The 25,801-nt window shown below is 35.8% G+C and overlaps 1 protein-coding gene across 1 annotated transcript in view; it reads left to right on the top strand.

Moving 5' to 3' along the window:
• Positions 1-5,101: 5,101 nt before the first annotated feature.
• Positions 5,102-25,801, top strand: part of CEP135 (centrosomal protein 135kDa) — a 29,941-nt gene continuing 9,241 nt past the window's right edge. The window contains 18 exon segments of the mRNA XM_010002493.1: positions 5,102-5,214; positions 6,323-6,513; positions 6,921-7,088; positions 8,267-8,408; positions 9,797-9,881; positions 10,469-10,597; positions 12,381-12,596; positions 13,142-13,207; positions 14,273-14,423; positions 15,549-15,742; positions 16,153-16,332; positions 16,892-17,068; positions 17,888-18,078; positions 18,598-18,713; positions 18,784-18,938; positions 19,400-19,455; positions 20,442-20,610; positions 24,598-24,708. Coding sequence (XP_010000795.1) covers positions 5,102-5,214; positions 6,323-6,513; positions 6,921-7,088; positions 8,267-8,408; positions 9,797-9,881; positions 10,469-10,597; positions 12,381-12,596; positions 13,142-13,207; positions 14,273-14,423; positions 15,549-15,742; positions 16,153-16,332; positions 16,892-17,068; positions 17,888-18,078; positions 18,598-18,713; positions 18,784-18,938; positions 19,400-19,455; positions 20,442-20,610; positions 24,598-24,708 — 2,610 coding nt within the window.

Here is a 25,801-nt window from a genome sequence, read left to right as displayed (position 1 = left end):
CTCCTCGGCGAGAATTTGCTTTTGACGGTACGTCTGGCAAGACTGACCTGGGGGGAGGGTGGAAACAGTAAAAATAAAACTGTTTAAAAAGGGACTGACTGCCTCTCTGTGGGTATAGAGCGGGGCTGATGGAAGGCCTATGAAGCTTCCTGCTTGGGGAGATAAGTGATGAGCAGGCTCAGAACTGATTGGGTTTTCTTGTGCTCTAGTGTAAACTTACGGGGTTTGGTGACTATTTCAAAAAGAAATCTGTTTTTCCAGAACGAGTGTTGTTCTTCTATTGGCAAAGTGGTGACACTTAACAGCAAATGTGCTGTTTGAATATCTAGTCAGAAGTGAATTCCCAGCAAATCAACTTAGAAGCAGGCTTTGCCAAAACAAGTGCATGTTCATTCAGCATATCTTGAAAATGGTGTTGCAGTAACAGCATTTCACAACACAGCCTTCAGTGTCAATGGACTGTACATGTATTAAAGCATTACTATAGTCAAAACGTTGGTCCACGAGGTGCCTTTTTTACCGGGGTGGAAACAAAATGAGCTCTTTATCACAGAATGAGCTACATGACCAGTAACTATAGGACAATATTTTGTACACGAAAAAACAAAGCCTTCAGCACATCAGTTCTGATGAATGAAAAGTGCATTTTGGTGTTTCTCAGAACTGAGACTGGAAACTCCAGTTCATAATTGACTTTGGTGTTACTGGTTTTGACTCAATAAAGAAATATATTTCATAGCATATAAATTTGTCTGTGCTAATTTCTGCATGTTCCATTGTCAGCGCTGTAGCTTTATCTTTCTTCTGCATGGCTCAGTGACCATATTATGTCTTCCATGGCTCTGCTTTTTTATTATTATTACATTTTCATATTGATAACACAAGTGTTGCATCTATACTCACCATTGACTTTGCTGCATTGTTTCCAGACTGGAAAGTGGGCTTCAATGTGCTAAAGCTTTTCTGCTTCATGTTCCACCTGTAACAGTCAGTCTAATCCCTTGCTAACATCCAACACCATTCTATGCAAATCGATTCTATACTTATAGCTTTAAGGAACTGGATTTGAAGTTTCAGAATTGCTTGTCTTTCATGTCAGTGTTCAATTTCAGTCACTGGTGATTTAGAACAATATGGAAAAGTTTGTAGGTGCTAAATATGTTTATTTCATAAACACCTAGGTCCTCAGTACCATCCAGGCATGTCACAAAATGAAGCACGTGAAAGCTGTCATCTTTGGCAATCTATGTGAACAAAGGAGGAACAAAAATCAAGGCTCTGTTGGCTCTGAATATCTCTTCTGTGAGTAACTGAAAGATGCAGTCATTAAGACATCATGATAAATCTTTGTCTGGAAAGGCCTGATTTAAAGTACCTTTTAATTTTTCCTTATTATTTGCTTATCTGATTTTTTGGTTTTCATCTAACATGGAAATTACATTTCTTCCTAGCAGCACTAAATTACACAAAATATTTAGATAATTAACTATGTGAACTATTTATGCAACTAATGTAGCCTATCTCGTGGGAAATACCAAAGTTGTTAAGAGTGCTTTCCACTACTTTGCAAATTTACAGAAAAATCTATTAAGTTCAACATACTTCTAATCATGACTGAATTGTGATTCACAAGGCTATTAAGTTTCTTAAAGAAAAGGTTATTCTGGATTGAGTTGACTGGGTAAGAATGTTGTAGGAAACTTGGATTTCCAAAAAGCTTTTGAGAAGGTTATTTACCAAAGGCTTTTAAGAAAGCAAGTCTCTTCTGGAAATGGAGAAAAAAGTCATTTAATAGCTCACTAAGTGGTTAAATGATAGGGTAGAAGGTATTACCTTACAGTGAAAGTAGAGAAGATTTTCTGCTGTTCAACACTGATTGGTGGTTTGAAAGAATGGGTTAAACAGCAAGGGACAATGTTTGCACGTTCATTCTATGGACATATTGAGAGCAGTCCAAGGGTTGCAGAAGTGTGTCATTGGATGGAGTAATCAGGTGGGAGTTAAGAAATGGTGTTAATAAATGCAAAGTAATATGCATCATAGGCGCTAAAGTGGCAGTTACCCCTTGGAAAAAGAGATGTGTCACCCTAAATGCATTTAATTGACTCTTTAGAGCAACCAGGTAGGCAAATGAGAAGTTAGGAGTCATTATGAATATTGAAGGCCACAGCAAATAATCTTTGGCTTTATATGGCTGCTCAGAGTAATCTCAATCTTAGAAGAAGCATGGAAAAGGGACAAGCTGTAGAAGCTACTAGAACGATTTGGAAAATAGAGTTGCTAAATATGCCATCATGAATGGCTGAAAGCATGAATAAGGAATGATTATTTAGTATGTTAATAAAACAATAAAAAGAAAGCAAGAGGTGAAACACACACCCCCATGAATTTATGATACGCTTTTCCAGACATACAGTCAAAATCAGAAATTCCTTGCCAGAGGTTATTTCGATGTAAAAGTGCAGAAGACTCAAGAAAGCAATTAGGCATATCTAAGAAAGGTCTATCAGGTACTGTTATAATTATTTAAATTCAATTTTAGGCCCTTTTAGTCCCTGCACTATGGCCTTAAGGAAAGAGAAGGTATTAGGAGTAAGATTCGACTCGCAGTTTTTCTACTCTTGCTGTGGCAACTGGCAGAGACAGGATATTGGATCATACTCCTCTTGGATTCAACTGAATCAGTGTAGCAGTTTGTATGTTTGTTTTATGTTTCCAGGAAACCAAATTTTCATAATGAAGCAGTTACTAGATATTTTTTGGTGTAAGGGTAAGACTAGTGATAGGCTTTAAGTTTACGGTATGAGATTTATCCTATGGTTGTCAGTAGTGACAGAGGTCTGGAATTACTGACACATAATTTCTTTCCAACAGAGTGTACAATGATTATTGTCTTTGAGAACTTAAATTTCTGTTTCTCTGAAATAGCAGCTTCCAGTTCTTCTTATTTCATTCCTGGACACCTTTTGAAATTATACTGTAGCTACTAGTTTCCTGATCAAATATTGGATCAGATGTGGCTCTAGGGAATAAAAGATAATACCCTTTCTTGTTTGATTCTGGTGGGAATAATGTCTTGAATTAAAAATTCCCAGTCTTCAGGAAGGAGAGTGATTCAACCCGAAAGCTGTTGGTACCCCTCACTATGAGAATATGTTTAGATAACTACACTTCACTGAAACATCCCTTGCAGTGATACTCTGTCTACTTCTTAGCCACAGTTACTGGAGTGCTGATGTTTCTACATTTATTTTCTCCAGAGTTACTGTAGAAAAACTTTATTCCCTTACAAACTGTGACACAGTTTTGTTCTTGATGTTTCTTCTGTAAAACTTTCTCAATCTGATTAGCAGAAAAATCCCCTCTCGTTTCAAAACACAAGCTGTTAAATCAAGTCTGATAATCTATTTTAAACTAATTTAATGTTTTTAACTGTTAGTTTCCTAAGGAGGAGATGAGTCAAGTTATCAGCTTACTTCTGTAGTAATAAAACTGTATTCCTGAGACTAAATCTAGACACAGTAACACAATCACAGTTTTCCTGAATTCAACACAGAATGCTCAACATTAATGTAGAAATACCAAGATCTCATCACTTCCAGCTTTAATCTTTGGCTGCCAAAGGAGTATGAAGAGCATTTAGCATACCTTAGCACACTGACTTCAGCTTAATAAATTGACAGTTACAATTTAGTGGAAGGAGGTGTGCCTCCTCCCCTTGCAACCATCCCAGCACAATATGTAAGGCATTATTCTCTGTGTTATTGCCTAGTTAGTATCAACATCCTGAACCTCTTCAGACAAATGCTTTGGCAGTGCCTGGAACAGGTGCTGTGCTCAGAAGACTGGTGATTTTCTCTCATCCAGGGAACAGCACCTGGCAACCACAGTCCCATTGCTAGAATTATCTGTAGTGTTTTGAAGAGAGATGAAATCTTACTTTCCAGCCTCAAATATGACAGAACCTTGCATGTTTTCTTACTGCATTAGTCATAAATAATTTTATTTTTAGATACCTACATATTTTTAATGTATTTTGATTGCAAAACAGTAAGATTTAAATTATTTCTATATTCTGTTCCCTTTATATGAAATGCAAACAATACTTCCTTGGATTAGTAGTTTGCCTGCTGAGGTCTGCAGTCAGCAGGTTAATACTCTAACTTCTGCAGAAATGTAAGGGCCAGTAATATTTCTGTCTATTGAAGAGTTGTTTTCACATATTGAGGAGCATCAACTTTCGGATTCTATTTCTTTTCTCATTCTATCTCTACATCCAGAAGGACATAACAATTAAGAATTATTCCTCCCCCATATGTACATAGCAAAATGAAAATTCTCATCTGGATTCAGATAGAGTAGTGCTGATCCAGCCCTTTTTAGATCAGGTTAGTTAAAAACTAACTGGTCAGCCAAAATAAAAAAACAAACCTCTGATCCTTAAACTGTATTTGCCAGAAGATGATGCAGGTAGTACTGTAGTACACAGATGGGTTTCCTCTTTCCTGCTTTCCCTCATAGAAGAAAAGATGTTCAAAGATAACCTGTCCTTAAAATTTTACACATTTTATGCTAATTTATAAATGGTTGGCTTAATTTATGTTAAGAACTGCCTTGTAAAGTTTGCAAGTAAGCTTTATATATGCAAGAAAAAATTATATATTAAATTAAAAAGAATAATCTGTCAATTTGTTTTGTGGAAGATGTCATTATGACCATGTTTCAAAAAAATCAGAACCTCTTTCTTAGTCTTCCCACAGAAAGATCTTTTCAGAGTTAAGTTTTTACATACGGAAAAGAAAAATTTATGTTCCTACTCCAAGATGTTAGGACAGAGAAAACTAATTGCCAGGGCAAGTATTTATTTTAAAATAAGTATGTAAATATGTTCAAACTTTTTGGTTGCTCTATAATTCTTTTTTGGTTTACTTAAATTTTAAGGACATGCTTGTGCACTGTATTTCTCACACAAAAGTGGATTTTCCATTACTTTTTGCTGTATTATTTCTGCTTTAAAAGACAAATGCTGTAACAGACAGTCTTTTGCAGGTGTCCTGTTTTTATTGACTGTGGCAAAATCTGCTTTGGAGGTGTGCTTACAATGACTACAACTGCAGAGCGACGGTTTGTTAATCTCAGGAAACGTCTAGACCAACTGGGCTATCGACAACCATTGGGAGTGGAGAGTTTACCATTGGTGGAAAGGCTTTTTAGGTATTCAAAAGAATATTCATTATAAACCATAATAAAAACCATATAGTAGGTATTGTTTGATTTTTGACATATAAGGGAGAATGATTACTCTGAAGACTTATTTTCAATCAATGTTATTTCAGAATTGAGATTCAGTTCCTGAATATGATTAAGTCAAATGTGTTTGCTTAAGTGATGAGAAGACCTTAAGATATCATTTAATTCAGTAGAATTCTTTCTAAGAATGTAAGGTCTTGGAAAATTCAGTTTTCTAACCTCATAAGACAGCCAAGAACAGTCACTATTGATTTTTATTGTGTTTAAAGGACTCACTTGTATGTACTTGGTTACATAAAAAATAATCCTAGTTGTCTGTACTGTGACTTAAGACATTCACAGTTCTTTTTTTATTATGTCATTTGGAGAAATTTAAATTTGCTATCTCTGTCAGTTTTGCAGGGCACATAAAAGAGGAAAAATTTTAAGGTGACAATATAGTTGCCATTTCATGGCTTTGGTGTGATCACAGACAATAATTTCCACAATAATTCAGTTATATTTGGTTAAACATGGAAATGTAGGTATTCTGGTTCACTTGCTCTCTAACAATCTAATTAAGATGGAAGAACCATGGTAGGCAGAGACAGAGTAATCTGCCTTCAACACTAGCTCTCATTCTCGTGTCTAACAGTTAGGTTTAATCTCTCGGTCACTGACTTTGGTATTATTTTCACAATAATCTTTGTATCTATTTAGCACTGATCTCTCTTATGGAGCTTCTGAGCTCCGTATAAATGCTTAGTTTCTTCTGTGGTAAGTAGTGCTACACCTTATGTAGTGCTTGGAGGAAAAAATAATCTTGCCAATTTTTAATATCTCACTTTATGTAGAAAAGAGAGTTTATTGATTTATCAGATATAAACTTCTGATATGCTTTCTAAATATGTTTATTTTAAAAAATTTGTCCAGTCCTTTCCTATTTACTTTTTTAAAGTCAGTTATTCCTGTGTTTCAGTTATGTGAATGTTTTCTTTGCCTTTCTTTTGTTTCTCAGATCATAATAAATATTTGCACCTACAGTGTAAAGACTGGTAAGATTTCTAACATGCCTGATGTTCCTTTATTCTAGTGACCTAGTTCGTACAACTGAGAGTTTGCGCAGTGCAAAGTTATCTGCTGGAAAAATTGAAAAAGAATGCAGCAATTATGATGTGATTTTGGAACCCTATAAAACAGTGAATACTAAACTTACTAGGGAAAATAATGAACTACATTTAGAAATATTAAAACTGAAAGAGCAATGTGATCATCATGTTAAAGGTAATATAAAAATTATGATACTCTTTTAATCCTTCCATGCCAAAATAAAATTGTGGTCAAATCCTTGATCTAGAAATTCATTAATCTGTACTCATAAGGGAGTGTGAGTGGTCATTGACTTTGGTGCCTTTAATGCATCATGCATAGAGATTTCTTTTGCACTTAAAAAGCTTTTGAGCTCTTGCTAATCATTATTTTAATAAAACATTAAGCTGTTAGAACTTTTAACATAGACTTCCATACTTTGAAATGATACTTTTTAATTTAAAATGAAATACTGCTGTAAACTGTGCCTTCATTCTAAAAAGAACTTGAATAACACATATAAATATATTTATGCCTTTGGTGCTACTAGGGAAAATAATAATGAGTAAGAAAGATAATATTGCTTTTTCTCCCCCTTGAAGATTTGAAAGCCTCTTTAAGGAGGGTTGAACATGAAACAGCTGACTTGAAATTTCTGAATAATCAATATGTACATAAAATTAAAATGCTGGAGAAAGAGAATAAAGCTAAGAATGAAAAAATTCAGCAGCTTCAGGAGAAGAATCTGCAAGCAGTAGTGCAAACACCTGGTGAGTGTAAATAATCACAGATATTTTAACTTCTCTGGGCTTTTTTCAGCTCTTCAGAGTCTAATCTTTTGGGGTTTGGGTTTGTTTTTATTTTCCTCTAGGAAGAAAAGTTACTACAGTAAAATTACTATTGAATAGAGTAACATCACCTTTAGGAAGTTTTGGCTCCAGGTTCAGCATCTGTATGGAAGAAGTTCCATTAGCACACCACTTGTATTGGGGACAAATTTAGATTCAAAACAAAATTTAGATTCAGTAGAAGACTCTTAACTTCAAATGTGACTGTAAAGCACTGTTACCAGCAGCTATTTTTATTTTTTTCATGCTGCACCTAGTTTAGTCAGAGGCAGGTTGTTTGACACATGAATCTTTTTTCTTTCCAAGTCATTGAATTACCTAAGTACTTTTGGCATCTGAGGGAAATTAATAAGTAGTTAGGTAAAATGAAAATTCCTCTCTGTTTTCCCACACCTTTCTGCATTCTGTGCCTTTCTCATCAAAGATACCATGTTACACTTTGTCTCTCTTTCTGCACACTTGCCCTTTGGTCACCAGTCTTATAGATTTTTTCTGTATCATATCATCAAATATTGTGTGTTCTTATTTAATTATGTGATGAAAAGTAATTGTTCTCTCTGGAACTAATAGTATATTTTGTTTTGGTTTTAATGTAATGTTAACCAGGCAAGCAAATAACCTGCTCTGCTTAATACACTTACGTTATCCATTCACTGAAATGACAATAGCGTTAGAAGGGGAAAAAACCCATTACTAAATAATGCAGAGATTAGTTCAGTCATAAAATTGTTCATAAATGTGAAAACAAAATGTCTTTTGTGATGTTTTAATTTACCTTTTTTAGCAAGGTAAGTCACTAACAGATTTAACAAGTTGGAACTGTGGAATATGCAGGATCTTAAGCACTGGAGGAAACTACCTATACTGTACTTTGCATGTTTCCTTATTATAAAACTGAACTTTGACAAAGCTGATACTAACCTGCAAGAATGATGTTATCTGGAATGTACATATTTTATCAGCATATTACAATACGATTAAAATGGTGAAACATAACAGTTGAGAAGCAGTGGGATAAATAGAAAATTTAATTTTGTATTAAAGAAGAGGACTCCCTTGCTTTAACTCCAAGTAATAGGCATTTGGCTTTGGACTTTCAGGTGGCAGAAAAAGAAGCATTCCCTTCCGGCGTCAACGCATGCAGATAGACCAGCCTGTCCCTCCATCAGGGGTTAGTGCCTATCCAGTTCCTCAGCCAGAGGACCCTTACATTGCAGACCTTCTTCAGGTGGCTGATAATCGGTAATCTAAAGAACTTTTACATTTGGAAGTTTAGGTGTTAAATACCTGCAGTGCTTTTCCAACCCCCACCGGTTTCTGCCTTTCAAATCTGCCTCAAACAAAATGGTATTTCATGATGTTTTCAGAGCACTGTAATTCTTAAGTAGGATTTTGCTTAGTGGTTAACAGTGCTGCCTGTGACAAAGTTGCAATAAGCTACTTATTTCCTTAAAGGATTTCTTTCAAGATTTCTATACTGGTTTTACCATTATACCCAATTTTAGATTGGGTATTCTGGAAAAAAGTAGGTGTACTGTTTTACATAGAAGTAAACTGCTTTTTCGTATTTATTTTGGAAGTCTAAAACATTCTTGATTTTTGTAATGCTGTTTTTGGCTTGGGAACCTGTATTATGAAAGGTTCAAGTAAATTATTTTTTCTTATTTAGAATGTATTTGTAGAACGTTTACATGGCAAGGTGTTAGCAGCAGGGGGACTTCAAGGCTGGCCTCTCTAAGAAGAGACCAGCAGCTATGCTGTGATGGACACAGCCAGATCCACCTGGCTTTAAAACAGATGCACCATGGGTCACAATTGAACCCATCAGCCAAACTGGTGGCTTGTCTGTGAAAAAAATATATTTAAGAAAGGATAAAAAACAATGCGGTGTAGCAGCAGTGAGAGGAAGGAGTAAGAAAAATTTGAGAGAAACAACCCTTATATTGTCCTTCACGAACACCAAGGTCAGTGAACCAAGGAGTGGGAGGAGTCTGGTCTGAAGGACTGTACTGTTTGGAGGTGACCCATGTTGGAGCAGTTAATGAAGGACTGTACCCTGTCAGAGGCATCCCATGCTGGAACAGGGGAACAGTGTGAGGAAGACGGAGTAGCAAAGCTGAAGTGTTATAACTGACAGCAGCTCCCACTCCCCATCCCTACAGTACCACTTGGGGTAGAGAGGAGGTGCGATTTGGAAGTGAGTTTGGAAAAAAAGCAGAGGGAGGTAGGGAGGTGGTTTAATTTGTTTTTGTTTCTCATCATCCTGCTGTATTTTTAATTACCAAAAAATTAAGTTTATCTTCCCCAAGTTGAGTCTATGTTGTTTGTGACTGTAATTAGTAAATTATTTCCATTTTTATCCTGACTCAAGAGCTTTTAAAACTTATTTTCTTTCCCATCCTATTGAGGAGGGAGAGTGAGAGAACAGCTGGGTGGGGGTCTAGCATCCAGCTAAGGTCAGCTCACTACAGTATCTCAAACAATGGCTTCTGCATTCATATTTTACATGAAAAAAACTTTTTTTGTGTGTGAAATATGTTCAGGAGCAAAAAGAATATACTACTAAGAAATTGTTGTGTACATACAGTTCTTCCATGAATTCATATAAACAGTGTATTGCTGCATTACAGAATTCATGAACTTCAGTCAGAAGTAACAGAATTACGGGAAAAACTGGAGATAGCTGAATGTGGAATGAAAAATTATAGCAAACAGGTATGTTTGCAGCTTATTTTAACTTTTATTTGGCAGTAGTAGCCATTGCAATGAGCTTAATTTAAATTTGTGATTTAACCTCATGGGAAGGCATGTAGGGTTTGTGAAATACAATTATTCTAACCTGCTTACATTGAGCTATTTCTCTTGTCTGCTTTCTGAGACAGCAGCAATGATAAAATACTTGCCTGCTGTTTTTGCTGATATATTTTTGTGTATTAAAATTACTTTCAATAAGCCCAACTTGATCATATGTAGAATTTGTATACGTCAAGGTTTTTTTTAGTATAGAAGTGCTGACTGGTCCAAAATAATAATTTGTTCTACAGGTATAATAGAATAACCTTTTTTAACTGTCTGGACTAGCTATATATTATTAATTTTTGTAAGTTAACTCATGAACAACAGATTTTACAGAAAAGAAAGAAATTAATTTAAAAAAATCTAGAATTAAACAAAAAGAAAATGATAAAATTTGAATTCTTAGGTATATATCTTCTTACTGATTGTTGTGTAGGTGCTTATTTGACCAAAGATTCCATTAAATGATATGGAATGATATATAACTTTTTTTTTTCCCCTCAAAGGTTGAGCTGAGAGAAAAAGAAATAGAGCGCCTAGTGCTGGCACTGGATGGTGGGCGTTCTCATGAGGTTCTCTCTCTGGAATCGAAAAGTAAAAGTAATGAGAAGCTGATTGCCCATTTGAATTTTCAGGTAGTGAGTTTATGTTGTTTAGTGAAAATGAGAACTATTAGCAATATACAAACCCACAAAACTTCTGGCTCTTTAAAAAAAACACTGTTAGATGTAAAAAATATCAATTGAATTTGCTTTGCTTTAAGGTGGCAGAGTTTCTTGTCTAAGGAAATTTAATTTCTTTTAAAAGTCTATTAGAATGGTTTTGCTAAATAATTCTATGAACTCATATCTGTACAGAATAATGTTAATCTGAGAGTATTCAGAAAATTTCTGTATGATACACTGTTTTCACCAAGTTTGAAAATACTTATTTTCTTTTAATTTTAAAAATATTTTTTAGTACACACAATTTATGTTTTAAGGACCTAACAGTGGTTTATGTGCTTATGATAAGGAGTAGTCCTGCAGATAATTTCGTGTTTCATAAAATGGTTTAGTGGTTAGGGGTTGTAGGGTGGATGGTTGGACTTGATGATCTTGAAGGTCTTTTCCAACAGATACGATATTATAGGGAGTCTTTTTCATTGAATTCAAATGGTCCCCATTTTTACTCCAACGTAGACTTAAAAGGAAGAATAAGCTTAGGATAAAGATGTTTGTGTTTACTCTGCATGCATTCAATATTGGTCTCAGAATGAGGATTTTAAAAAATTAATGCAAAACATGTTGGAATACAGATAAGTAAAGTCCATCTGTGGATTTATACCACCAATTCTCTCTTTTTCCAGCTGAGTTAGAAATTTTGTTTATTGATTGTGCATAATGTCCAGTGGCATGAGAGCCATGTTGCAATTTATTAGGTTGCAATTTATTAGGTGCTACAAAAATGTAGAATGAGCTGTGACTTGGAAGCAGTACAGCTGTGCTCAGCAATCCTGAATTAGCAAGTCAGGCGGAATGCAAATTGATTGTACACAGAGCGAGCCCAGACAGAGCTGCGTAGAGCTGGTTTTGGGCCATCAAGACTATTTGCTTGTGCTCAGTGCCAATATACCATTTTTTTTTAATCTGACAAGAAATGGAGGGATATCTCTATAGTATGCATAACTATTAGAGGGCTTAGGCTTTCTTCTGTGTCTACAATAATGCTTCTTTCTGAGTTTTGAGGAAAGTTGTGTGGAGATGGAAGTAGAGCACCTCTTGTTATCTTGAATCTTTCAAGATACTCCAGGCTCCCATTTTCCTGGGTAGTGTAACTTATGTTTTATTCTTACTCTACATCCTTCCTCTCTTCCCTTTGCTCTCAGAGGAAAGTGTACTGGGAAAAACAGTATCTTAAGAGCGGGATTTGTGAGGATGATGTGTCTAATGTGCTGAGATATTTTGGAGGCAAAATAGGTTTTGGGAATCTGATCTGTAAAGCTTCACTTTCATGAAGGAGTAACAGTGAGACTAAGCCTAGCAAATATACTACAAAGGTGGAGAGAAGAATGTGTCCTCATATCTTATGAAATTTAGGGAAACTCTTGAGTACTCTGGGTCTACTTGACCGATGTCCAAGACAAGTTTCTGTAGAGAATTCTGCTTTTAAGTACTTTGTTTTTAGAATAAACCTCAGGTTTTGGAGACTAGATAAAGAACAGCATAGTAATGAATGCCTTCACCTTGCACCTTTGTAGAATCTTAGTTTTTCATGTGGATAAGCACTAAGTTCTAAAAATAGAAAATCTGCCATTTTAAAAAGGATGTATCTTTTTTTATAATGGATATAGAGATACTCTATTTCAGAAGATTGGGAGGAATATTGCTGCCTAGTTTAACAATACATATTAATTTTTTAATGAAAAATATCTTTCAGGTTGAATATCTTCACCAAACAAATAAGCAACTTGAAAATCGCATTCAAGACCTCCTGGACACTAAACAAAATGTGACTAGTGAGGTAGTGCACTTAAGCAATAAAAATGAAGAACTGTGTCAAGAACTCAATGAAATAGACCACTTGGCACAGCAGTTGGAAAGACACAAGGAAATTGTGCTCGAGACTGCAGATAAGGAAATAGGAGAAGCAAAGGTAATCACTAACATGTTATGGAGTGAAGGATCTACTTAACTCTTAGGTGGCTTTGTATCTTAATTGCAACAAATGGCAATTGGCATGAAAAGGAAGGTTAAATATTTTTTTTCCATTTTAATACTATGCAGTCTTTCTCACTAAAAGATGATTAATCACAGCTATTTTGTCTCTACCATATTAGGTGAGATGGGTTTAGTTAAGAGGAAATCTCTCTTCCTTCTTCTGTTAGCTGACATACTTAAAATTATTGATAGGTAATAGATATTTGCAACAGTGATGTTGGTTTGGAGGCTTTTTTGTATGGAAGTCATGCAATGATTTATTTTATTGCTGTACTCCAAGAGAGCATGGGTGTGTACACAATTTTTTTGTGCTTTCAGTTCGTGGGAGCTTTTCTACTTAAAACTTGACAGGTTGTAAGGATCTAATCAAACTTTATTTCTCACAAAAATAGTCTGTGTCCATAATTTTTCTGTAACAAAGGAATTTTTTGTCATTTTGAATATGTAACTTTTAACATATACGTTAATTTTGGTTGATAGAAAGAAATTGAAAGAAAATACACTGAAATACAGGAACTTGAAGAAACAATAACAAGGCTTAAATCAGTAAGTAAACAAACTTTCAGTTCTTGTTTGTATTTTTATCCTCCTGTCATCCACACAATTCTTTCATTTATTATAAAAAATACCAGTTTAACAATTAAAAAGAGAATTGTTATAGTGCACTAAAACTCTATTGTCATAAACTCCTGATGAGTAAATGAAAGAGCTAAAGAAGCTACACAATAGTGGACATGATTTAGCATTTATGGATGTGTTTTAGCACTGTGCTCAATAGAGTTAAGTTAATGGCTGGACTTGATGATCTTAAAGGTCTTTTCCAACATGTTGTTGCAAAAATAAACTGAAAGAGACCTCTGTAAACAGTATGGTTGCCTATGTCCTTAATGTATATTTCCTGAAGTTGTAATTCCCATGACATAATCATTTTTACCACAAGTGAGTTATGGCATCCCCAAGGATTTTCTTCATTTAGAAATTCCTTTGTCTCTTAATCAGCATGTGAATAATTATGCAATACTTGGCTCACTCAGAAGCAAAGCATATGAAAAACATCAGTATTATCAATTCCTTGAAAACCAAACTCTTTCTAGCAAATAGCAAGTTGTGTATTATTTGGATGCAGTGTTTTGTTTAGTATTTCTAGTGAACTTGCAAATACAAAAATATTTTTGTTTTCAGGGAACCAGATAATAGGAAGACATGCCAATAGCATTTGATTAGCTGTGGGATTGGATTGACTGAGATGCCATATTGTGATGTACTTCAACACCAATAATATTACTAAATGCCATTCAAAATAATTTTTTGCTTTAGTTATTACCTTTTTCCATGTTTGTATTCCACTATCCTTCTGATTGGTTTCTTGAATTAAAAAGGGGTTAATCTTGCTTGTTTTGTTACTGATGGCAAACCATGTCAGAAGTAACTATTGCTTTGATGAGTACTATAAAAACAATGATGGCCTTGAGCCAATATTAAAGCATAAAACATCAAGATTAAACAGAACTAAACAGTGTTTAATATTAAAAATGTAACAAAATGTCAAATATTTTTTCCTAATGTCTCTGTTGGCACTTCTCTTTTTTGTAATAATATTTGTTACTTCAGGACTTGGGCTCATGTCGTAAGGAGAATGAGAGACTGAGTGAAGAACTCTGTGGAAAAGCAGATGATAAAGAGAATCTTGAACTGTTATTAAACCAGCTTACACAAGAGAAACAACGGCTCACAGAAAAAACAGAGAACTTTGAAACAAAAGGTAAATCATCAAATGTAGATTCTTGTAAATTAAGTTCCTATCATTTTTTAAGAAGAAAATCTTATCTACTTAAGATACGGTTAATAATACTAACAGACTTGATATATGTAAATTAAAAAAAGACTGAACATCTTCAGTCAGAACTGAAAACTTTTGTCATGGTAACGTGTTTTTATTCTGTATGTTAAAAAGTGGAGCTTTTTACAGTGATAATAATATTATTACTCTGACAGTTTTGTACAAAATTATTTATTTTGTCCAAAACTGTTTTTATTCTCTATCTTTCTGAGTGACTGAATTCATGCTGTGTTTCTTGAGAGCTTTATGCAATTGCATCTTGAAAGCCTCCAGAGTTGGGGATTCCACAACTTCTCTAAGCAACCCATTTCCTGGAAGCATTCAGGGCCAGGTTGGGTGGTGCTCTGAGCAACCTGATCTACTGGGAGGTGTCCGTGCCCATGCAGGGGAGTTGGAACTCGATAGTCTTTAAGGTCCCTTTCCCTAACCATTCTATGATTCCAAGATTTTATTATACTCAGAGTAAAAAAAAATAAATCCCTGTATTGCTTGTAATTTCCTGTAGCAATTAATCACGTTGTACCTTGTTTACATACTATGCACCTCTGTGAAGAAACCAGCTCTGTGTTATCTACAACCCTGTCTTGGTACTGTCAGTCTGCTTTTGGGTCCTCAGCTCTTCTCCAGGCCAAACAAGCCCTGTTCCCTCAGCCTTTCCCCACAGGGCAAATATTCTGCTCTCTGACTAGCTTGAAGGGACTGCCCTGGCCTCACTCAAGTTTATCAACATCTTTCTTGTACTAGGAGGGAGAAAAGTGAACACAGTTTTGTAAATGTGATCTCATGAGTGCTAGCTGAAGAAGAATAATTACATCTGTCAGTCTTTGTCTCTGTTGATACAGCCCAGCATGCTGTTGGGCCTCTCTGGGTTCCAAAGCACACCATTTGCTCATGTTTAGCCCACTGTCAATCAGGGCTCCTACATCCTTTTCAGCAGATTTGCTGCCCAAACAGTTGCTGGGAAGTAATCTGTCCCAAATGCAAATACCTTTGTGGAAATTAATGAGATTCCTATACAGTTGTTTTTATTTCTTTTTTTTAATGCAGAACGAGAACTTGTCCTAGAAATAGAAAGAATTAGATTAGAATATGGTATAGCCCTGGGAGACAAATCTTCATCTCGTCTAGATGCCTTTGTAAAGACTTTAGAAGACGACAGAGATTATTATAAGAGGGAATTAGAGTATCTTCAGAAAATGATAAAACGAAGATCTAGCCCAAGTCGTCGGAGTCCAGAGAAGGTAAAGTTCCTGCTGTCAAGACAAGCTGAAAAAATAGAAACATTCAAAGATCTATCAAATATATTCTTGTATTCCTTATCAGTACATGACTGTAATAAATTTCAAAATTGCATTCTTAGCATTAAAAAATTAACTGAAACTCTAGTGAAATTGCATTTCATTTTCCTAATCACATTTTATGGTAACACTGATTAATTATTGATCAGTTTGTCTGAGATGATGAACAGAGAAAGGTTAAAATCTTACTCTTAGCTCTTCTGCTTTTTCTACTTAACTTAGTTATTACTGTTTAAATTCTACCAATGCCAGGCTTTTTCTTGCAATTAAAATTTATGTATGCATTTTTCATATATTACTCATAGGGTGAGTTTTCCCTTTTTTCCCGTTAATTATAGAAATATTTTAATTAGTATATTTTAAGATAAATTTTATTAATCACTTTGCAGATCGAAGATCTTATATTGATCACCAGAGAAAGAGATGAGCTACGATCCATGCTAGACAGATTTGAAAAGCACATGATAGAAATTCAATCTAATGTCAAATTATTGACTGCAGAAAGAGATAGATTAAATGTTCTTTACGAGCAGGTAAGAAGAGATTGTTTACACCTGGCAGTGAACTAACTGATTAATACTTGTACTGTCGCTTATTTACAATGAAAAGCTTTGTGATATAACTTGAGGAGAATAAACCTACTAGAAAAAAATGGAGAATAATAAATACCTATTTTTATTACTTGTTAATAAAATTATGTAATCCAAAATTAGTGTGTTAACTTCAAAGCCATTATAACTTACTGTACGGGCATTCAGAAATTAGAAAGATCAAGAAAAAAATCAATGGAATGCCTGAGAAGGCTGGGTAAGGATACAGGCTAAAAAGCAAGGAAGAAGTAAGTAGTTAACTGGTAAGAAAATGTAGTGAATTTAGGCTGTACTTAGAACAGTAAAAGGATGAGAATTATGTTGGCATACTCATAGTTGTTATGCTACTGTGTGATTTAGGGAATATATTTTAGTTATCCAAAGAAAAATAAGATTATAGGAGAACTTCTATTGTAATAACAGCATTGAAACTTTGTTTTTTTAGTGTATGTACTGTACTAATTGTGGTCCTTGTATGCTAACAAATTATAATATTTTAAAGTCTCAGGGTGAATTGAACAGGATGAGAAGAGAAGCGAAACATAGTTTAGTTTCTCAAAGTCACATGGAAGAAGAAAGAGACATTGCACTTACAGACTTCAGAAGATTAATGGCAGAAAAAGAGAGCCTCCAAGAAAAACTGAAGGTGAGATTTTATAGCTTCACTGCTTACAGTGAGGTGGCATATAGGGAAGGCTTAAATAATAATGCTGTGTTTGTGTCTGGCTGTCGCTTATTTTGCCTTTTCAATAACTTTTGAACTGACCTGATTTCAAACTCACTTGAGTGAGCTTGATGAATTCTCTGAATTATCCCTGTAAACTCAGATCCTAGGTGAAGACAGGGGCAGAGGAACATGCTTTGAGTGTCTGAGGGCAAGCATGGCATCTTCTTGTGGGAAGAACCTAAATATGAAGCCCCAGCCATGGAATATTTTCGTGTCTATGCACTACTTTGAAGATGGCTGTATTCTTATCCCACAAACTGGGGACTTTATGGACTTTTCCATATTAACTAACCTTTAGTTACTGTTGCATTTTGTAGCAGAGTATATTTGAAAAGGCGTATTACTGAACCATCAAACAAACTCATAGCAATCCAACTTTCATTATTTTTAGCCTTTAAAAAATATTTTTTAGTGCAGTCATTGTCCTGCTACACTGACCTTTTACCATCTGGTATCAATGTCTTTTAATGTCTTACTTGACCGTTGTTGAAAGCATATGAATTCAGGAAGGTTTTTCTGTGGTTAGATGTAAAAATATATATCTTGTTACAAGTAATTCCATATTTCTGTCTCAGATTCAGGAAGAAGCAGCTAACCTTGAAAAAGCAAAGATGCAGCATGATATTTCAGAACTGGAGAAGAATATTCAAGGCGTAAGTGCATTTTTAGGAAGTAAGCTTTTATTACTTCTAAAGTAGGATAGACTTTTCAAGCAATTAATTTTATTTGCTATTTTCAACTTAAATTTATTTAAAAGCCAAGTTGCGATAGCTTTCTACAACAATAACGTTTATTTTTTTTAAATTGCAGTGTGAGATGGAAAGGTGTGAACTCAAGACTACAGTCTGTATCCTGAAGGAGAGAATAAACTCTTTGGAAAATGAATTAAGATTGAAGTCCAGTAAACTTGCCCAGACATCTGATGATTCTTCTCAATTTAAAGCTGAGATTTGCTCACTTCAGTAAGTCTAATACAAAATGTGGTGACCTTTCACATATGCTGACATAATTTTCTTTATTCTATGACTGTATAGCAGAGTTGAGTTCCTGGGAAAGATCCTAAAATATTTTCAAAATCACTTGGTATAGTTTTTGTCTTAAGGAAAAGTAAATATTAGTAAGGAAAGTGTTGTGGTAGCTTTTCACAGCAAGCTCCTCCTGGACTCATTTGATATTCTAATAATTTTTATGGCTAATTATGAATGAAAATTTTCTCCTCCTTCTAGAATTGTTATTGCTGTAGAGGTTGAAACAAACCAAGTCTTGTTGGCCTCAGCAATCCTTAATCATCCTCTCTTTCCCAAGAGAGGGAAGGAGAGGACTGGTTAGTATGACACAATCCTGTGCTGCTGATTGGTATGACACCAACCTATTATGAGGTTACACTGGAACTGTTTCAACACTTCAAGCAGCATAAGAGCCATAAGTTGATGAACCTGAATAGGTCTGAGACTTCTTTCAATTGTATACTGCTTTTCCAGGCTCTTAAATGACCAACTCCAGAGGTCAGTTGAAGATTTGCAGCACCGATTGTCCCTCAAAAAGGATGAACTGCAGGCAGCTCAAGAAGAAATTGTAAAGCTAGAGGAGAAAATAGGTAACTACTAGTTATTTTTATGATTATTACCTGTTTTAAAAACAGAAATTACTTATTCTATTATTTATAGATAGGTTAAACCAGAGGAACACTTCGCAGGATGAAGCAGTCAATATGCTTAGAAGTACTATTACTGTTTTGGACAAAGAAAAGGACAGTCTTCAAGAAACCGTAGATGAAAAAACAGAAAGAATTGCATGCTTAGATGACAACTTAGCTAACAAGGTATGTGCATCTGGGGAGTTTGAAAGCAGTTACATTTTAGGGAGGTATTTTGCCTTAATGCCAAAGCCTGCGCCAGAGCTCTAGGCATCATGTAAACACTATGTTTGGACCTAACCAATTAAAAGAGTAATTTGCCAATTCAATAGCATTTGAGTTATGATTGTTAGCGTATTCCCTCAATACTCCAAGAAACAAATAAGTATTTTTTGCATTTTGCACTGGGAGATATTTAATAAAGTCCAAGGTTCTAGCATGAGGGTCAGGAGCTGTAGCTGATGTCAATCTTTTTTGATGACAAGACAATCCTCAGGAAAGAAAAGTAGCTTGGAATTTGAGTGTGCAAAGATGTAAATTTTTTATTGGTGAAGGGTTGAAATAAAGGTTAAAATGTAAAGTTCTTTAACTTGTATCCTGTTATGTTGCAGTATAACATCACCTAATACAACTTTTGTTTTTCACAGGAAAAAACAATTTCTCATTTACGTCTAACTCTCTCTGAGCTGGAGTCCTCAACAGAGTAAGTAAAGACTTTCTTCAGTGGTTTTATTTTGTCTAGTGGTTTCAAAGTGAAAGTAGATGGCTATTTTAGTTATTTTGGTGAAATTAATTCTGTCTGTTTCAAATAAAGGAGTGTACTGTATTGAGAAAGATATACACAACTCTTGAAGAGACTTCCCCTGCAATTATATTGCAGGCTGCTGAAGTACTGTTAAGACAGCCATTAACAATTTTTTTAATATTTATTTTCCTAAATTGCTAATATTTCTTAATTCTCAGTTAAGAAGTAGCTTTTTAGTATTCTAAGTAGATAGATACTATTAGATTGATGCAGGTAAAACTCTTAATTTTTGGTAAACTACTTCTTCCAGCTTAAGCTACCAGTACATTCTTAATTAAAATATATTTATGTAGGTTTTAGCTGGGCTTAATCTGATCTTCTTGCCTCTTTTTAAGCATAATGTTTAAAAATACAGCTTTTTAAAAGAAAATATTTTAAACCAAATATTTAAACATCTGAAAAAACAGTGTAACTGAATATTTGGTACATTGATGCATGAAGTATCTGTGGCAAAAACGTATTGTAAAAGTTTACTTAAATTCACATATTTATATTTCTCCTTTTTTGTTGAATCATTTCTTTACCCTTTTGATTGGTGTCTTTCAAGTAAACTGTCTTCTTCCCTTATGGTTTATAAAATATGCCATGGCTAACATACTATAACCATTACCAAACACAGATAAACATAAATGTCTATAATTACTGTTTGCATAATAAGGTTAATCTTCAACATTAATTCCATGTTGTTTATGCATATTGACATTTTACATCCTTAGTTTATGTTTATACTTAGACTCAGTTTGTCTGCCTTCTAAGAGCAAGAACTTTATCCTGTTTTGTTTTGTTTTTTTAAATAAAAAGCTTTCCATAATTCATGTCTGTGATATAGCATTATGTGATATAGTGTAAGAAAGGACAATTTAAATAAGATTTTCACTTCTTAGCCATATGAAGGACATGCTGAGCAACAGAGACCGTGAGATAGACAGCTTACGTCGCCAGCTCGATGCGTCCCACATAGAGCTTGGAGAAGCAGGAAGAATAAAGGAAATGGCTCTGAAAGAAAACAGGCGATTGCAAGATGACCTAGCTACAATGGCCAGAGAAAACCAGGTATGAATGCAGTACGTAATACTGAAGTATTAAACTATGTACTGCTTCCTTACATATGGTGGTACATCAAAACTGCTATATCCTCAATTTTTATTTGGTTTATTGTTTTTTATTGAACACTGGGATATTGAAAATGATGGGGCAGAAACTGTAAAAGCAGTTACTTTAGATACCTGAGCATAGTAAGTACAGCTGGGGAGAAATAAGCAAGCTTTTAGTGCAGTTGCCCTTCCTCAGATTAAAAAAAAAAAAGCTAGCACATCAGAATTTGTTCTGGTGCGCAGACATTCATCCATCTAGTTTCCATGAAGTGTTGGACCTGTTAAGTGGGATATGCCATGTTTTGAGATTAGAATGCTTTGCAACATAGATTTTAATGTTTGTGTTCTGTGATCCTTGGTAATGGTGTTTATAAAGAGGTATTGGCAGGTTTTTAATTTCCAGTTCTGGCAAGGTTAGTTTCCGTTAATATCTGTTGCCCTGCAGGAATTTTGCTTTAATTGATGAATTAGGAAAGGTTAACAATAGGGGAGAAAATATAAGCAGGCTTAAAAGATACAAGACAGAGAGATTGAAGAAAACTTAGTTTTAAGGTACGACAGTCCTGAATAATAGTCTGTGTTTGTTTCCTAATTTCAGAAATAGGTAAGGATGCATAGGTGATGAAAAAAAGAAGGCATTCCCTTTCCATTGTGTCAAGTTTGTGTGAGGCTTTTAGATGGTGAATTCAAAGGTGCCATCTATTTCTGTGGATAAATGTTCTTACTGGATTGTCTTTGCATGGGTAATGTAGGTGTAATGGTGAGGTGGTGTCAGCTGTATATTGTAGCTATTTATGTGTGGGTTTTGGTTTTGTGGAGGTTCTGTTCAGGTACTTTACTTGACTGCTTGAAGAGCTTCATGTTAAGTGTTTTTACTTGGATTAGTTTTACATTATTTCATCTTTCCTTAGCTCTCTAGTAGTTCAGAGTTACAGTGTACCTCCTTGCTAACAGCTAGCCAGTCAGTAACTTCAGCCCAAAAAGTAGGTGGGAAGTAGGTTATGATAGCCCAGTGGACTCTGATTTGGTTCATGTGTATTCACAGTCAGCTTTCCATTTGGGACCTATACAGTCCCTCTCAGCTACTCGTGGCTAAATACATTTCCTTGTAAAGTGCATCACGTAAAGGCATGACTTAAACATATGTCGGTTACAGAATCAAAGTTGAAATAAAATTTTTAGGAATTACCTATTTCCATAGGGTATAATTGAATATTTTATTGAAAGATAAGCTATCTCAATTTGATTGTGTAGGTTGAATAAAAATTTTGCAAGACAGAAATACTTGAAAGATTCAGGGAATTAAACTGTTTAAATGATCATAATTATTATTTTTGTGGCATTTTCATCTTGAGATGTTCTCCAGGGGTTCACAAGTTAAACCAACCACTGGTGTGTAAGGTTCATTCTTTTGAGAGCATAAGGGGCTTATCCATTTGCACTCCTCCCAGTCATCATTGCCTTATGTGTTCTTCCTTGGAATCATCTGGGTCTTGGATCCATGGCTTGCAGAGTCAGAAGTACAGCCTCGTTGCTGTACTCACATAGCTTGAGGAATAATGAGTTGGTTTTGTGCAGCAGTTGACTGCTGCTGACCAAAAGCCTTCCAGCTCCAAGTGCATGATATGGATGTCCCTATACAGTAGAATGTATGGACAATATGTAAGAAAAATGTCCAGTGTAGGATAAATGACATTTTTTTTATTGGGCTAAACATTAGAAGGACTGGCTAGAGAACATGTTAATGTGATTTTAAAAGCTAATCCAGATTTTTGTTGCAAGTCATTACATTTGACTTGTAGCAAATAAAACTATTGCAGCTCATCGTGACTAAAATACCTTGTACAATTTTGATGCTGAGATACAAATGTTTTTTTAAATTCACTGCAAATGCCAACACTAAAAATAATCAGGGCCTTGTTAGTGTCACGATCTGTGACCTATTATATCTCCTTATTGGAGTGTATTAACTTATCAGGATTTGCTGAGAGATCCACACGGGTATCGCCTCACACAGAGGATACAGGAACTTATGTCCCGACTTTTTTGAGTGAATAACCTGCTCAGTGCTTACTAATATTTCTAACAACAGCAAGGTTTATTGTGGGGAAAACAAAGCAATTTGGGGCAGGAGGTTCAAAAGGAGTGATTACAACACATTAAACATATATGGGTACACCTTAGTTACACACCTTATTCAAGTGAGGGAAGAAGAGGGGAGGGATATGCCCGACGCTGTTCCCGTATAGGGTCGCGATTTGTATGCAGATATACTTTTCCCTATAAGCTGAGGTAGCCGGATTTATCTCACCAAGCGGGGGCGCAAGTCAGCTGCAAGCACTCCCAAGCGCAGGTCGCCCCAGCTGCGGCTGCGACGAATGGCTCCGGGACTTTGGGACTGCGGCTTTAGCAGCGGTGGCGGCGCGGCTCTGCGGCGAGCGGGCAGGCAGGTAGGCAGGCAACAGAGCGGCTCTGCGGCGGGCGGCTCCCAGCAGGAGTGGCAGGCACGGCAGGAAAAATGGCGGCAGCAGGCAGTGTGTGTAGGCGACCGCTTCGAACACGAGGAGAGAGCGAGAGAGAGAGGGGCGTGCCGCGCTGCCTCTCTCATGGGGTTCTTCGGCGCCAGTTTTGCATTTCCGGGCTTTTCAGTCAATCAGACAGGACCTAGTCCTGCCCCTGCTTCCGGCCACGGCTCCTCCCCTGTAGCAGCTGCTCCCCCCCCACACACACACACAGAGGGGGTTTCCTGCCGCGTGGAGACGCCGTTTTAAGTCAGTTTTGTCGGCTGACTCAAAGGACATTTCATGTTCGTGTAAGGAAATACCTGGTCCTTCACAGTTAGCTAAACCATTTGTTTCAATTCCCTTCAGTCAGCCCAGCTGAGTCTGAAGCTAGAAAGAACAATACAGCAAGGTGTTTTAAGCAAGTGATGTAGTACCCTTTCAAAGCTTATGGCATAATACTACCCAATGTGTGGGCGTATTATTGAAACTAGAGATATTATTCACAGGTAAGATGAAATATTAAATATTTAAATAATATGATGACTAAAGCTTTCCCTGTGTACTTGGGAAGGCCACCAGAGAGAAAAGCAGACTGATTTTGGCATTTCAGCATATGCTACATGAGCCACACAGTAAAAAGGCTGCCATTAATGAGCAATTAATATACCACAAAAAGGAAAAGGGAAAGAAATTAGGCAATATTGTCTATTTCCCCCACATTTGATAGTGGGGATAGAAGACAATATTTGCCTTTTTGTTCCTCTGGGCTAGAGGACTCAGAGCAAGGTGAGAGCTGAACCTGAGAGGGCCAGAGTTAGCAGTTTGAACACCTGAAACAAATTTCATGGTGCATTTTTTATATCTAAACATGATCTATAATGCATTTTGTTATTTTGTCTTGCAGTTAAAATAAATGTTCTTGTGTTACAAAGTTGACTTTCTAATGACACAAAACTTTCCTGCACTCAGGGATAGTGAATCTTAAGGCTAGAAAAATCCCAGCTCCCAAACATCTGTGTGCTGAATTTTCCAAAGGTCAGTAGGGTGTATCATTAGGGAAGTTACAGATTTTATGTACTGGTATGATATTAGTTGTTTGAAGTGATAGACCAGCTTGGATGGGGCTATAAGCAACCTAGTCTAGTGGAAGGTGTCCCTGCCCATGCAGGGGAGTTGGAAGTAGTTGATCTTTAAGGTGTCTCCCAATCCAAACTATTATATGATTCTGTGATGCTATAATTTTTCTTGCCTGGAAAACTCTTTGGTGTATCTAAGGTAATAGGGCATATTTCTGAACCCTTCAAATCCTAAAGGGCTTTGACTAAATTACTTCAAAGTAGAAAAGAATAAAATCTAGGGCATATGCAATTACTTTGATTTGGTCTGATACAGTAATATGTTTAATCTACTCTAATGTGTTTTACTTTATGTAATCTCTTTAGGCTATTAGTACTGAGCTTGAAGATGCAATACGTGAGAAAGAAGAAATGAAAACCAGGGTTCATAATTATATAGCTGAAGTTTCCAGATTTGAGACCCTGATGACTTCGAAGGTAAAAGTATAATCTGTAGGCAGTCATTACTGTTTTCAATAAATCCATTGGTTTTAGAATATAACACACTCTCATTAGGATACAGTAAATAAATTAGGGAATGTATGGTTTGGGTCCTGTTCTCTTTGCCTGTCCCATTGCCTTCTTTTATTTATTTTTTTTCCTTCTTTCCTCTGCAGTGTTTTGAGCTACTAGTGAATTAACATAAAATCTTCTTAGAGCTGACGCGCTGATACATTCTGGCACATCAGAATGTCATTGGTTATGTTTCAGTTGGCCATAACACTAGAGAATGACAAACAAATCCTGTTGAGAGTTTTTGCTGTACTGACAAGAGTGCTGATACTTGGATTCAAAAGTGTGACTTGTGAATTAAGACTTGAAATACTTTAAACCAAATAGAATTTATGTCAAGACAACAGGAACTGGCACATTTATTGTGACTTTGAATAGGAAAGAATGAGTTTTGATCTGACTTTGACTTGCATGTCTAGATGAATGCATGTAAATTCAACCACTTTTTACAAGTAGAAGCTGAAACATAGAGGGAAAAACCAAGGTCAGTAGTATGTTAGCTTAAAACTCTCAATTTAAAACACCTGAAGTTTTAGAATATTTTAAGAATATTCTAATATATTATATGTCCAAAGCACTTCAGCTACTGATGGGGCCACATCTTTGGCAAATGGGAATCTAGTTATTCAAATCAGATACCAAGAAGCTGTAGAATATGTAGGCAGTGGCCAATTATCACAGAATATTAGGGGTTGGAAGGGACCTCCAAAGATCATTGAGTCCACCCCCCCTGCCAGAGCAGGACCAAAAAAAACCAACAAAAAAACCCACAGCTAAAGCAGATCACTCAGAAAGGCATCTGGACAAGTCTTGAAAGTCTCCAGAGAAGGAGACTCCACAGCCTCTCTGGGGAGCCTGTTTCAGTGCTCTGTAACCCTCATAGGTAAATTATTAAATTATGAAAGGTTAGTTTCAGGAGTTTGTCTAGTATTACATCCAGATGCCTGTGGAGACAAGGGTTTACTTTTCTGTGCTGTGTTCACTTCCTTAATTATAAGTTTCTGTTTCCTAATGCCTT

The sequence above is a fragment of the Chaetura pelagica genome, unplaced genomic scaffold (assembly GCF_000747805.2).
Source record: "Chaetura pelagica isolate M959 unplaced genomic scaffold, ChaPel_1.0 scaffold67, whole genome shotgun sequence".
Classification (NCBI taxonomy): domain Eukaryota; kingdom Metazoa; phylum Chordata; class Aves; order Apodiformes; family Apodidae; genus Chaetura; species Chaetura pelagica.
The sequence above is the reverse complement of the archived record's forward strand: the minus strand, read 5'-3'. Positions and strand labels throughout refer to the sequence as shown.